This window comes from Peromyscus maniculatus, chromosome 23 (assembly GCF_049852395.1).
Source record: "Peromyscus maniculatus bairdii isolate BWxNUB_F1_BW_parent chromosome 23, HU_Pman_BW_mat_3.1, whole genome shotgun sequence".
Taxonomy (NCBI): domain Eukaryota; kingdom Metazoa; phylum Chordata; class Mammalia; order Rodentia; family Cricetidae; genus Peromyscus; species Peromyscus maniculatus.
Genome location: NC_134874.1, coordinates 56,346,096 through 56,359,016, shown reverse-complemented (window position 1 = coordinate 56,359,016; position 12,921 = coordinate 56,346,096). Strand labels below are relative to the sequence as shown.

The window sequence follows — 12,921 nt, the reverse complement described above, 5'->3', positions numbered from 1 at the left end:
AAGGCCTGGGGGTGGGGGGGGTAGTTTCCCTTCAGCGATAGGTGGCAGATTCAGTGGCCTGTAGCAAAGGTTCCTGCAGTTCTTGGATAAGATTGTACTGTTGATGTTGAATATGTCTTGATGCACTTGAAACATGGACTGTTCTACTAAAGTAGTCCTATGGTTTTCCATATACTGCTTGGTTCTGTATAAAGGCAGCTTTAAAATCTGAAATGTCATTTAAGTTTAGCAATGTTTGGGGGCAGAAAACAATTACAGAAGCAAAGACTGTGAAGAGAAATAGCAAAAACAGAACTGTAATTCTTGGGTTAGATTAAAAAAGGCCCATGCGCTTTGCCATACTTCATGTAAGTAAAAATCACAACCAGTGCAAGAGAAGCTGAGCTGTATTAGTGCATCGTACTGGTTCTGATTGAGCTAAGAGGCAGAGAGAGCAGATGTCAACAAATGCCGAGAACATTTGTGAGGCTTAGGTGAGTGAGGAGAGCTAGAAGTCATTCCTTCTCCCCGAGTGAAATCAAATGAGCTTAGAGCACCAGGGATCATTTGTTGTGACTCTTCAGCCTATTTCTAGGGCATTGCAGGCACTCAACGAAGAGGGAATGTGGTGAGGACGTTCACTGTGTGTATAGTTAGGAGCAGTCCTCATTCTGTAGGAGCGATCTGGATGCTTGCAGTCCCTTCTGCTCCATCACCATTTGAATCTTAGCTTGATTATTAAAGTTAGTTTTGTTCCTTTTTGTCTTTTAGATGTGCATAGTTATCTTAGAGGATAGGGCATATGCGAAGGGTCTTAGTGAAAGGAGAATTACAGACTTAGCCCATTCTTGTCCCTAGTACAAATAAACATTCAGAGTGAAGAATCCGAACAAAATCTCTGGTGTGGGTTGAAGGGTTATGCTGAGAATTTAGTTCTGGGTTATTTGGTCATGAATCTCTTACATACTGACATTGCTGAAATGAGATTTTTTCCCCCCTGCAATTTCATAAATAACTTTCCCACATTTAGAGTGATGGTTCTCTAACTAGTAACTAGTAGTGGTCACTTACTGTGTGGGACAGTGTGCCCGTGTGCTCTGGAGACAACTGTGTAGATCCTGGGATGGTAATGGTGATTTTTAGTCCCTAAGTGCTCTACCATTGCTTCACAGAGTGTGCAGTAGTGTGGGTTAAGCTGCAGAAACAGGTCCCCAAAGGCAGAGGCTACGTGGAACAGAAGCGCATTGCTTTGTATAGAATAGTTGAGGGCAGGTGTTCAGATCGCGTCTCAATATCTAGTCAACCAGAAGTCGCAGAAGTCTGGAAATTTCTTCTGTGGCATTTCTTCATAGTCAGCTCTACACTACTTTAAGTAGTTGGGCTACATTTCTCTCCTTTAGATGCAGTGTTAACTCAACTTTGAGGCATTATTTATATATTTTGAGCCTGGGTTTTAACTTTTTGACCTCTCTCCTCTTTTGCTTATAAAACGATATCAGAGCAGCTACAGTAGCTGATCTAAGTACCTTTAAGTGAACTGAGAAGGAAAAAGAAATGGTTCTTTTGATCCCAAAAATAAATTTAGTAGGCAACACCTCCCAGGTGCCCATTTTTAACCACTTCTTTTTATATTAGCACACAAAATAATGGATTAAATGTATCACTTTTCCTCCCTAGTCTCTGTCCTTTCCTCCAGTAGTGACCTTTCTATTTTCAGATCTAGATTGTGTCTGTGTGGCATGCCTGTCTTTGCGAGTCTGGTTTAGTATGTGTGTGGGGCATGCCCATCTTCCCAGTGCGGAAGCAGGTACCCACTCTGTTGTGCTCTTTGCCTGATGTAATCGAAATGCCATGGTTTAGCAGATTGCTACCAGTGAAGAGAGTGCAGAAGAGCTTCTCATTTCAGGGCTTGGTCAAGTTTGGGGACATACAGGTCACTTTTCTGTTTCCTTCAAACATTAGAGACTAGAGAGAGTTAACCGTCATAGGCCAGTGAACAAGGTGAATGAATTATTCGTAACTTTAGGGGTTTCCTTTCTGTGTTTTATGCTCAGTCAGCATTCTAAAGGGGAAGGCTGAATTAGTGGCAAGTCTTCTGGAAATTCTGCTGTTTATAAAGGCAGGGCTGACGTGTTTCTAATATCTACATGTCTCCATGGATGCGAATTCAACCAAAGTGGGGTATGATTGATTATGTGCGCCAGTTTTTGTCAACACTCCAGTTATTGACAAGAAAACCAGACATAGTTTAAATTGCATTTATTTTGGCCAGAATCCCATGCCTTCTATGAACATTTTTTTTTATTTTTATTTTTTTAATATTTAGGAAAAGTTAACAAAGCTTTGAGAAAGTATGTGGAAACAAATGTCACTTTTTATATACTATAATGAAGAGAAATAAGTAGTTGTACCTCATCAAATTGAAACATATTTTATACTTTTCATTTGTATTTGCTCCTAAATGTGAAAGATGCACTGTCTTAGTCAGGGTTTCTACTCCTGCAAAGAGACGCCCTGACCATGACAACTCTTAGAAAGGAAAACACTTAATGGGAGCTGGCTTGCAGTTTCAGAGTTTTAATCTGTCATTACCATGGCAGCGTGTAGACAGGCACGGTGCTGGAGAAGGAGCTGAGAATCTACATGTTGAACTGCAAGCAACAGGAAGTCAAATGCCACACTAGGCCTAGCTTGAGCATAGGAGACCTCAGCGTCCACCCTCACAGTGACACACTTCCTCCACAAGAACACACCTCCTCATAGTGCCACTCCCTATGGGCCAAGCATTCGGACACACGAGTCTATGGGGGCCATTCCCATCCAAGCCACCACACAGCATCCCTCGTCTCTCCCACTTCCCCCAGAGCCACAGGGATCTTGCTGTATGTCTCCCAGGCTGGCCTCAGACTTAGAGCTGTTCTCCTGCCCCCTCCCCTCAAGTGCTGACATCGTAAACATATGTCATCACACTCAGCATCTAAACCAAGTTTTATCTTCGTGGCCTCATTCCATGCTTTTTAGTTCTTGATTTACTGATTATTTGAAAACTGTTCATTTGGCTACTAAAGGATTGCAAAATAAAGAGTGTAATCAGATACCACAAAAACCAGAAAGTCTTGGGTCCAGTATTATTTTTCCATGGATCCAGACTTTGGGTACCTTAACAATAGAAAATGATTTTACTGTGTTTTGTAAAATGTTATCTCAGGGCTGGCAAGATGGCTCAGGAGGTAAAGGTGCCCACTGCCGAGCTGGACAGCTTAGATTTGACCCGTGGGCCCGACATGGTGGAGGGAGAAAAGAACTGACCTCGGCTTGTGCACCCACTGCTGCGCCCACACCCTCCTCACATCACAGGCCTTTTCTTAATAATGATAAAACATGTCCATTTGAATGAAAATGCTGTTCAGGGGTGGAGCTGTGTGTCTGTGCCTGAGAGGTACGCTCCTGTGTTTCTGGTGGGTCTGTGCTCTAGTTTTAACCTCTGGTATGCGCTTGTACTCTACCCCCACCACCTGCTTGTTTGTCCCCTCTACCCACAGGAGCGAACCAGGGCCTACGCTTCGCCAGGTAAAATGCTTGACCACTGAGTTACCTCCTCACCCCTCCTTACCATTTAAAAATTGGTTCTGCACTGGGCTTGGTGATGCATGCTTGTAAGCCCAACACTTGGGAGGCTAATGCAGGTAGGTTACCAGTTCCAGGCCAGCACTAACTAAACAGCAAGGCCACGACTCCAGATAAAAGTTAGGCATTTAATCTCTTCTGCAGAGTATACTGTTGGGGGATTGTCTCAAGTGCGTTGTTTCCTGTAATAACTTCATTCTTGGGATTGGAATTTTTTCTCCTGTAGATGAGAAATATTCTGTGGTTGTATGCATTTTTTTTACATTGCAGGTTTTGTATTTTGAACTTTTTTGGGTTTTTCGGGATAGGGTTTCTCTGTGTAACAGCCCTGGCCGTCCTGGAACTCCCTCTATAGACCAGGGTGGCCTCAAATTCACAGAGATCCACTTGCCTTTTGTCTTGTGCTTGGGATTAAAGGTGTGTGTGACCGTGCCAGGCTCATAGTTTGAACTTTTTAAAATCTGTTTCTTGAGGAAATTGAAGAGTCACCTCTGGACCTTATAAAATCAAAGGTGATAATTGGCTTTCATGGTCAAAGCAGACATTTTCATTGTGTAATCTACCTAGTCTCTCTGTTATGAGAGCTCTGAGTTTTCTCTTTGTTTCTATGAAAAGAACACATTTGCAATATAAAAATTTCTTTGTGCTGGAGTTGGAGCTCTGGGTCAGATACTTTCTGTGCAATATGAGCACCTGAGTTTGGGTCCCCAACACTCAAAACTGGGGCATGATGACATCCCCTGTAGTCCCAGCTCTGGGAGGCAGGGACGGAGGATGCCCAGGAGCGTGCTGCCCAGTTGGTCTAGCCAGTTGGTGAGCCCCAGGTTGATTAGAGTCCTGTCTCAATACACAGTAGAGAAAGGGGGAAAGAGCAGCTGCTCTCCGCTAGCTTCCTGTGCCTGTGTGCGGGCACACTCAGTCACACTCAGTGGATGGGTGTGACTGAGTGTGCACACACACGAACCCTCCCGCTTTTCAGGACAGTCAATCCAATGAGCTACTAAAATCAATGTCAGCACTTCCCAGTATTTTAAATGTTGAAAAGTTTAGGATGTTAAAGAGAGGGCAAGGGACTTTTGCCTTTCTTAGAAACTCCTGAAAATGATTTTGTATTTGAGAGAGAATATTATACTAGGGTCAGTTTTCTGTAAAAGCTCGTAAGGAGATCTTTGGAATTGGTCTTGGTGTAAAATGGTAGTATATAAAGTCAGTGGGGCACATGTCTCCCTCCGAAAGAGAGGAGAGTGTTTATATGTTACTCTGTACAGAATCCTGTTGTCTTCACTTTAATAATTTAAACTTGTATTCAGTAAGAAGATTCTGCTTTGAACCATTAGTGCTAGAAAAGCCTGATTTACATTTTAGGAAAATGAATGTGGCTCTAATCTTTGAGCAGTTTACCAAGGAGCAGCATATCCACATTTCCCCGGGTGTTTCTTTAAATATGCATGTCTTCTTTCGAGGTTGGGTGGCACATGACTGTCATTTCAGCCTTCAGAAGGCTGTGGTGGGTTTGTGATTTCCAGGCCAGCTCAGAGTAGTAGTGAGTGAAACAAATAAACAAAAGCTAGCTAGTGCATTCCTGACCGGGACCCACTCTGGTCTTCAAATCCAGTGTCTTGAAGAGCCGTGGCAGTGAGTGCTCTTTAAGCCCAGCACAAGGGAGGCGGAGATAGAGAAACCCTGTCTCAAAAACCAGCCCCCTCCCCCCAAAGAAAGTTCAGTTTCTCACTTAGCACCTTATTTCTTTTCCTCTCATTTCTGCATGTCTGGTTTAGAAAGGCTTTCAGCAGTTCTGTAGTCAGTCTGGATCAAAACCCAGGACTTTGGATAGCATGGTGACCACGGAAATCTTCAGTCCAGACGCACCGAGGGAGGCGGGGCTCTTTTCCCTTGCCCCATGTGCTCTCTGTTCCTCGTCATAGTAGAGAAGTTACTGCATTGACCTAACACGTTCTCGTTACGGCGCTTGAGGGGGATTATGAAGAAGTTTTTAAACGTGAATGTATAATTTCTGTAGTTTTATAAAAATGAGAGGTAGTAAAGCTACTAAAGTGGTGTGTGTTCCCAGCCCCAGTTGTCTTCTCTGAGTAGCTTAGCCATGAGAGTCTCTGCTCCTGTGTTCTAACTTGTCTGGGTACCTCAGTTCACTTAGAAGGTCTGTTCCTATGTTACATTTCAGTTGTTCCAGCCTCATCTTGTATGACCTTTTAAACACTTGACATCACTCTTGGAGAAATGCTTGAACAAGAAACTTGAAATTTCTTTTCTTGCCCTTTTCCTGGTATCTGTAGTAGTCTTGTCGAACAGACAAGCCTCAGGATCTATAAATAGCCAAACTGTTGATGTCTGTGCATTTTTCTTAGAGCAGTCCCAGAGCAGGTCAGAAGTCTCCGTTTGTGCACTGCTGCAGCAACGGATTGCTTTGGATTGGTTCGCCGCTGCGGCCGGCTCTCCTTAGCCAGGCCAAAGGCATGAGAGTAAAGCCAAGGCCTGAGACTTGCCTCCTCAGTCGCTGTGGTTGTCCCTCACCTCAGCCTGCCGTTCTTCTCTGCTGCAGGCAGGGTGGCCGTGAGTACCTTCTGCAGTGGTGGCCAGTTCCTAGGCAGATGTCCTCTGCAGAGCTCCGCTTGCTCTTCTGTGGTGTGGTTCCGTCTTCTTCTAGGGCTCAGCTCAAAGGGCACACATTGAAGACCTTAGACTAACATTCCCCACCATTGTGTTTGGTCATGCTGCCTTGTTTATTTCCTTTTCAGAACTGTAGAAGTTTCATTTTTATTTAAATTTGAATAGGAAATCTTTTTGTACCACTGGCATATAACCTCCCTTTGGACAGGTGCCTTACTAAACATTTTTCAAATTAAAATACTTGAAAATGTACAATAGTCCCCAGCATGTCCAGTTTCCTATTCTGTAGCTGGTTAGTCAAAATGAGCATAAAAATAATAAATGATAAATTCCAGAACTAACTGATAAATTTTGAATTCTCTACCATTCTGAATGGAGAGATAAAATGTCCCTGCATCTTGCTGTGCCTCATCAGGTCTTTGCTCGGCATACCCCTCTGTACATACCACCTGTGCATCTGTCACTTAGAAGATGCCTGTCAGTGTGACTAGTTAATGTGTTCACTTGGTAATGAATCAGAGCACAAGATTCAACATGTGCCAATGAGAAATTGTAAGAGTTCTCAATTTAATAAACAAACCATGAGATTGATAAAGATCTAGCGTAGGAATGAACATTGTGCTTGTGAAGCAGCGAACGAAGAAGAAATTCAGGATCCCTCTGCTGTCTGACTAAGCTGCATGAGTTCCAGCCACAGTGCATATGTGTGCTTCCTGAAGAGGGTGGAGATGTGACTAAAAGCTGCAGAGCTGCCCTGGTCCAGTGTCCACTAGCAGTGTCCAGAGAGGAGCCACCGACGATCACTTGGTTTGCTGAAAAGTAAGCGTGGTCTCCTCAAGTCCACCTCATGGGGGCTTGCTGTGCCAGAGCTCACAGTCTGTTGTTCTAGGTGACCTTGGCAAGCTTTCCCAAGCTCCCAAGACAGTGCTTACCATTGTCTGCTGCCACCAAGATGCCTGGGTGTGGGTAACTTGCTGCCAAGCCTGATGGACCGAAGTTGACCCCCAGGAAGTAAAGAATTGGAAGTTGTCCACTGACCTCCATGCCACATACATACATACATACATACATACATACATACATACATACATACATATAAATGTTAATTTTTAAAAAATCTCTAGAAATTTTTGTGTATTGAGCTCTTTCTTGCTGCTTTTCATCGATAAGGTTAAGTGCCTTTTCTCTTCAACACCATTTCTGTTTCCTAGTCCTTATTAATGTTTTCTGCTTACGTGCTTTTGTGGTGTTGAGTCTTTTAGCAGACTTTTATAGTTTGTATCTACATATACCCCCCCCCCCCCCACACACACACACACAGGGTTTCTCTGTGTAGCTTTGCGCCTTTCCTGGAACTCGATTTGTAGACCAGTCTGGCTTTGAACTCACAGAGATCCGCCTGCCTCTGCCTCCTGGGAGCTGGGATTAAAGGCATGCGCCACCACCGCCCGGCTGTATCTACATGTTTTGCATGTGTATTTCATCCTCTTAAAGTTAAATGCTTCTGGAGACTTCTTGTCATATAATCTATTATTGTGATCACACATAGGCCATTAGTAAACATTAAGTCTCGTTCAGTGCCTTCTTCCTTAGAAGTTCCAGGGAGCTTTCAAGTGTGAGGGACCATGGTCACCTGTGAAGACTGTGGTCAAGAGCAGGCTTTCCTTGCCTCATCTGAGACCTAACTCTGAAACCTCAGGTTGGGAGCATTCACCTTTGTGCTCAGTAGTTTTAAATTCTCCTGACTCTTGACACAGCCCTTTAATTCTAGAGGGAAAAGCTCAAGACGTCAGGAAATTTGAAGGTGAATTTTACCTGAATTATAGAAGGATGTGTAGGTAATAAAGTTTCATGGAAAGAAAAGGTTTGAGATGAGTTTTAGAGGGTGGGTAAAGTTTGTTTCTGTTTTAAACGCAGTTGAGCTGGCGATGGTGGTGCACTCCTTTAATCCCAACACTCCGGAGGTAGAGATAGGCAAATCTCTTGTGAGTTCAAGGACAGCCTGGTCTACAGAACAAGTTCCAAGACATGCTCCAAAGCTGCAGAGAAATCCTGTCTCGAAAAGAAAAAACAAAACCAGTCCCATGGTTGAGCTGGGCATTGTGTCATGTGTGTGCCTTTAACCCTAGTACTTGGGACGCAGAGACAGGCAGAACTCTGCGTTAGAGGCCAGCCTGGTGTATAGACCATATTCTAGGACAGACAGGGTACACAGAGAAACCCCATCTCAAAACACCACCACCAATAACAACAAAAGGCAACCCCCACCCCCACCCCCAAAAAACCGTAAACCACCCAAACAAAAGAACTCACACAATTGAAAACCTGTAAGCTTGATTTTTTCCTTCCTGTTTAACCAGTTTAAAATGTATTACCTAGTTAGTGAACTTTCCAAGAAAGATGTAGTCTGAGTTACCTTAAGACTTGAATACATGGCAAGAAAATCCCAGTTCAGGCACTGTTGTGAGCCCTAAGCTAGGCGTGGAGTAGGATTGCCTGCTTGGAATAGCCAATGACTCTTAAATGCTGATTAAGAGCTCGATCAGTCAGGTGGTGGCGTCACACACTTTTAATCCCAGCTCCGGGAGGCAGAGGCAGGTGGATTTCTGTGAGTTCAAGGCCAGCCTGGGATACAGAGTGAGTTCCAGGAAAGGTGGAAAAGGTACAAAGTTACTCAGAGAAACCCTGTCTCGAAAAACCAAAAACAAACAAACCTAAAAAACGATCGAGTTCCTAGGAATCCAAGGTAGAGCGGAGTCTTTTCTATTTCTTTTTTCCTTAATGCTACTAAGTTATACTTCGATGTTGTACATTCATATTTTACTAATATTTCATTAGCTAAATTCCAGCCAGCCTCTATTTAGTTCATATTGATAGTTCTTTTTGTCAGTACCCAGGCTTTTCTTTTTTATTTATCTTTCAGATTGATTAAAAAAAAATAGGCTGTGTGATGTAGAAAGCAAAAAATTACCTGATCACCTCTCTTATATATGTTTAACAATTTTGCCATAAATTATTCAAAATTGAAGGTAGTGTATTTGAAACCCCCGGGGAACTGTGAGAGCTGGTAGGAGAGTTAGGAAGAGATCTTGGAGCACCTGTAGCAAAGCCTTGGATTGTCCTTCTGTCTCTTTGGAACCTGTAGATTAGAATTATGCTTAGAGCTCAGAATGGTGGTTTTCAAGCAGAGCTCTCATGAAGTCTGTATATAGCCTCAGTATTTTAAATTAGACAGACAGAATTGGCATCTACAGGGCCAAATTTATTACACTAACTCACAGAGTTACTTAGAGGGATAAGACTGAGGTTATTTTGTTAAATAGTAGCTTGAAATTGTGAGTGAGAGGTAACATTTGCTCTGAAATTCTCAGTCTCTTTCTGTGTTGTCATGTGTGATGTGAACATTGTAGGTCTATGGATGAGTTGTGTGCTCATTTACTCTGAGTACATGGACCTTTAATTAAAGGTTACTGCAGAAGCATACCTTGTAACAGTGTATGCCAAGTACGCGGTTGACGGGAGCAGGCCTTTCATTTGTGGTCTGCGTGAAAACACTCAGCTCAGAACAAGTGCTGCCGGTGTCAGTGTGTCCCCACAGATGCAAGCTAACTGCGGCCTGCGTTTATGTTCTGCTGCTCTAATCGCTAGTGGGAAAATAGCTCAGAAAGTCAAACTGAGCACTGGCAGAGAGCCCTGAAATATTTATAGAAGCCCATGATTTTTAAGTAGTGTTTGAAAATCACTGGCAAGGAAGGCTTGTTTCCCGGTGGGAAGGACACTACATACCATGTTAGGGCGCAGGGACCTTCTCGGCTTATCGCCGTAGAGCCCTCATTTGAATCACAGAATACAGGAGTGCTGTGAGGGTCTGCCTGTCATTTTCCCATGGACAGTACGTACCAGATACCATTTACTATGGTCAAGGGTCTCTTAGCTCCTTTGAAAAAGAAAAGGAAATTGTCCAAATGCCAGGCGCCAGTGCTCAAATGAGTACAGCTTTCAAGATGCAGTCACCAATGTATCTTCTGCTACAGATCAGAGATCTGAGGCACTGAGATTGACATCAAAACTTCTCCATCTTAAGACATGGAAATGACAGTTGTTTTGATTAGGGTATGTTTACATTCTTGATTACTTACTAACACTGACCAAGTGGTTTTGTTTTTTGTTTTTTAAATGAAAAATTACGGGTTGGTGAGATGTCTCAGCAGTTAAGGAAGAATACTTCCTACTCTTCCAAAGAACCTAAGTTCTAATCCTACCACCCAAGTGATAGCTCACAATTGCCTCCAACTCCAGTTCCAAGGAATCTGAGACCTTCTCCTGGCCTCTGTGGGCACTAGACACATACAAGGTGTACAGACATACATGCAAGCAACGCCCCCCCCCCCCAATAAAATAATGAGAAGTTGTGTAGGTTAACTTTATGATTCTCTCTGGTCATTTCAGAGAGGTATTTTTGGAATTAGCTTGAACCTTTGAGTTTCTTTACATTTTTGGCTTTGGTTTTTAATGACTCCCTTACTCATAGTACCATAGTATTGCAACAAATACCACTAACTGTTGAAATGGAATGGCTGTCTTGTATTGTTGAGGTGTACCCTGAAGCTCAAAGGCTTTGCATGTAGACCCTTTTTCTTTAGGCATACCAAGGAAGGCAGGTCACAGTGTTAGAACTGAAGAAGAGTGTTTGTTACCTCTTCTTATTTTTATTAAGAATAATAAACTGCAGAAAGAGAACTTTGTGTTAAGGAACACCCCTGAAGCAAAGCTATTCTAGGTATGTTCACTGCTATGGAGTGGAGAGGTTAATGCTCTCTACCATAGTATCCTAAGGCAGCCTTTCAAAGATAAACAAAACAAGATTCGGCCTTTGGAGTACTTGCCATTTATAGTGCCTTCTCTGTCAGGAACCAGATGGATCTGTATGGTAGCTTTTCTTAGAAACGTTGTTGCCTGTTTAACATCCTTGCTATAACTGAGTGAACACTTACAGCAAGTGTCATGGCATATACATGCCCTTGGTTGTTGACGACTTCTGTAGTTGAAAGGAAGTTGATCTGTCTTTTTCTGTCTTTCTCTCTCTCTCTCTTTTTATTTTATTTTATTTTTTTTTGGACCCAATAAGTATGTCTTTTCCACTTGGGTGTTGAAAGAGCCTATGAGCAGTAGCTGTTCTGATTTTTGTTGGTTGTTTTCTCTAGGGAACAAGCTACCCTCTGAGTCAGCACTGGACTTGAAGATAAATCCTACAATTCATGAAACTGACTGATTCGACTAAAGGATGGATAGTTTGGGCAGCGTTGGACAGCTCTATGAGGGGTCTGTTTGTTTAACTGGAGGGATTGTTGAGTTCAGCAACTTTTAATTCCCCTAATGATATGGGGTTGCTGTTGTGAAAACAGGGTTTGTGAAGGAATCGATTCTGGCAATTAATCAATATTCTTATTGACTCTGTTTTCATTTTAATCACAAAACTTCATGGAATAATTCTGTAAAATGAAGAAATTGGAATGTGTATGTCCTGAGCAGTCAGCATAGGGTATTTGTGGCTCAAAAATCCAAATTACCCTTTTTTCACACGGGGTTATAAGCTGTCTTGAGTAAACCTTGGCATTTGGATATTTAATTTTTGCAAGGGAGTATATGCACTCGTGGCTTGACACTGGTAGAGTTAAGTGGGATGAGATTTGATGATTGTTTTATCAGATCAGCGAATTCCAGATTATGGCTGGTATTTCAATGTCATTTTTAGTAAATGTCAAAAATATTAATAAGGTAATTTTTACCTTAAAACTTGCAGTTTTATGTCAGGAAATTTAATGGAAATAAGATTAATTATATGTTTGGTTAAATAGATTTTTAATTTGTACCGAGGGTTTAAAAATACCACAAAAAGAAAAATCTTTGTCTTTAATTTTCTAGGCCACAATACATTATAGAGATATTTCTGGATTGTCATTTTGAAGGATTGAAAACATCTTGTGGTTAAGATTAATTTTAGTTTTATCAGCTAATGTGACTTAAAAATAGGAATCGTGGTATGTTTTTTTTCAACGTAGCAAATAGGTAAATTTCTTTTCAATATCTTTTATTTTTGAGGCTAGAAGCTAGAGGTATCAAGTCACCGAACACAGCAGTTTGAAAACTTGGACTTATGTACAGTTCAGCTTTGGGTATGTTAGCTGCAGCGTGGTTATTATTAGGACCAGAAGCATGACATTCGCCATACTTTAAGCCAGTTTTAAGAATTATTTGCAGAACTGAATTTTATTGAACAAAGAAATTATTAAATGAAATAACATTTAGTATTCTCCTAGCTTTTTCTGATCTGTTTGGTGGTAGGGTTAATGTCTTTTATACAGTCTGCCTTGTATTTAAATCTGAAGTTAAAATACACCTTTATGGGGCTGGAAAGATGGCTCAGCCATTGAGAGCACTGGCTGGTTACTTTTGCAGAGGACCCATGTTTGATGAGTCCTAGCACCCACATAGTAGTTAACAACCATCTGTAACTCTAGTTCGGGGGATCCAGTGCCCTCTTCTGGCCACCACAGGCACTGCACGTATGTCCTGCACATAAATGCACATGTAGGCAAAACACTCATACATATAAATTAATCTTAAAAGTGAAAATTTTTTAACCTCACACCTGTATGATGCTTGACCTAATCATTTTATTTATGT

At 42.1% G+C, this 12,921-nt stretch overlaps 1 protein-coding gene across 10 annotated transcripts in view; it reads left to right on the top strand.

Annotated features, from left to right (window-relative positions):
* Pan3 (poly(A) specific ribonuclease subunit PAN3) overlaps positions 1-12,921 on the top strand; it is a 126,742-nt gene that overhangs the window by 68,452 nt on the left and 45,369 nt on the right. For 4 of the 10 annotated variants that reach the window (XM_076560443.1, XM_076560444.1, XM_076560445.1 and 1 more), the window contains one exon: positions 11,439-11,556. The exons of the other annotated variants lie outside the window; for them this stretch is intronic. In XM_076560443.1, the coding sequence (XP_076416558.1) occupies positions 11,493-11,556 (64 nt within the window). In that variant the 5' untranslated portion in view covers positions 11,439-11,492. The remainder of the gene's footprint in view (positions 1-11,438; positions 11,557-12,921) is intronic. 10 annotated transcript variants of the gene reach the window in all.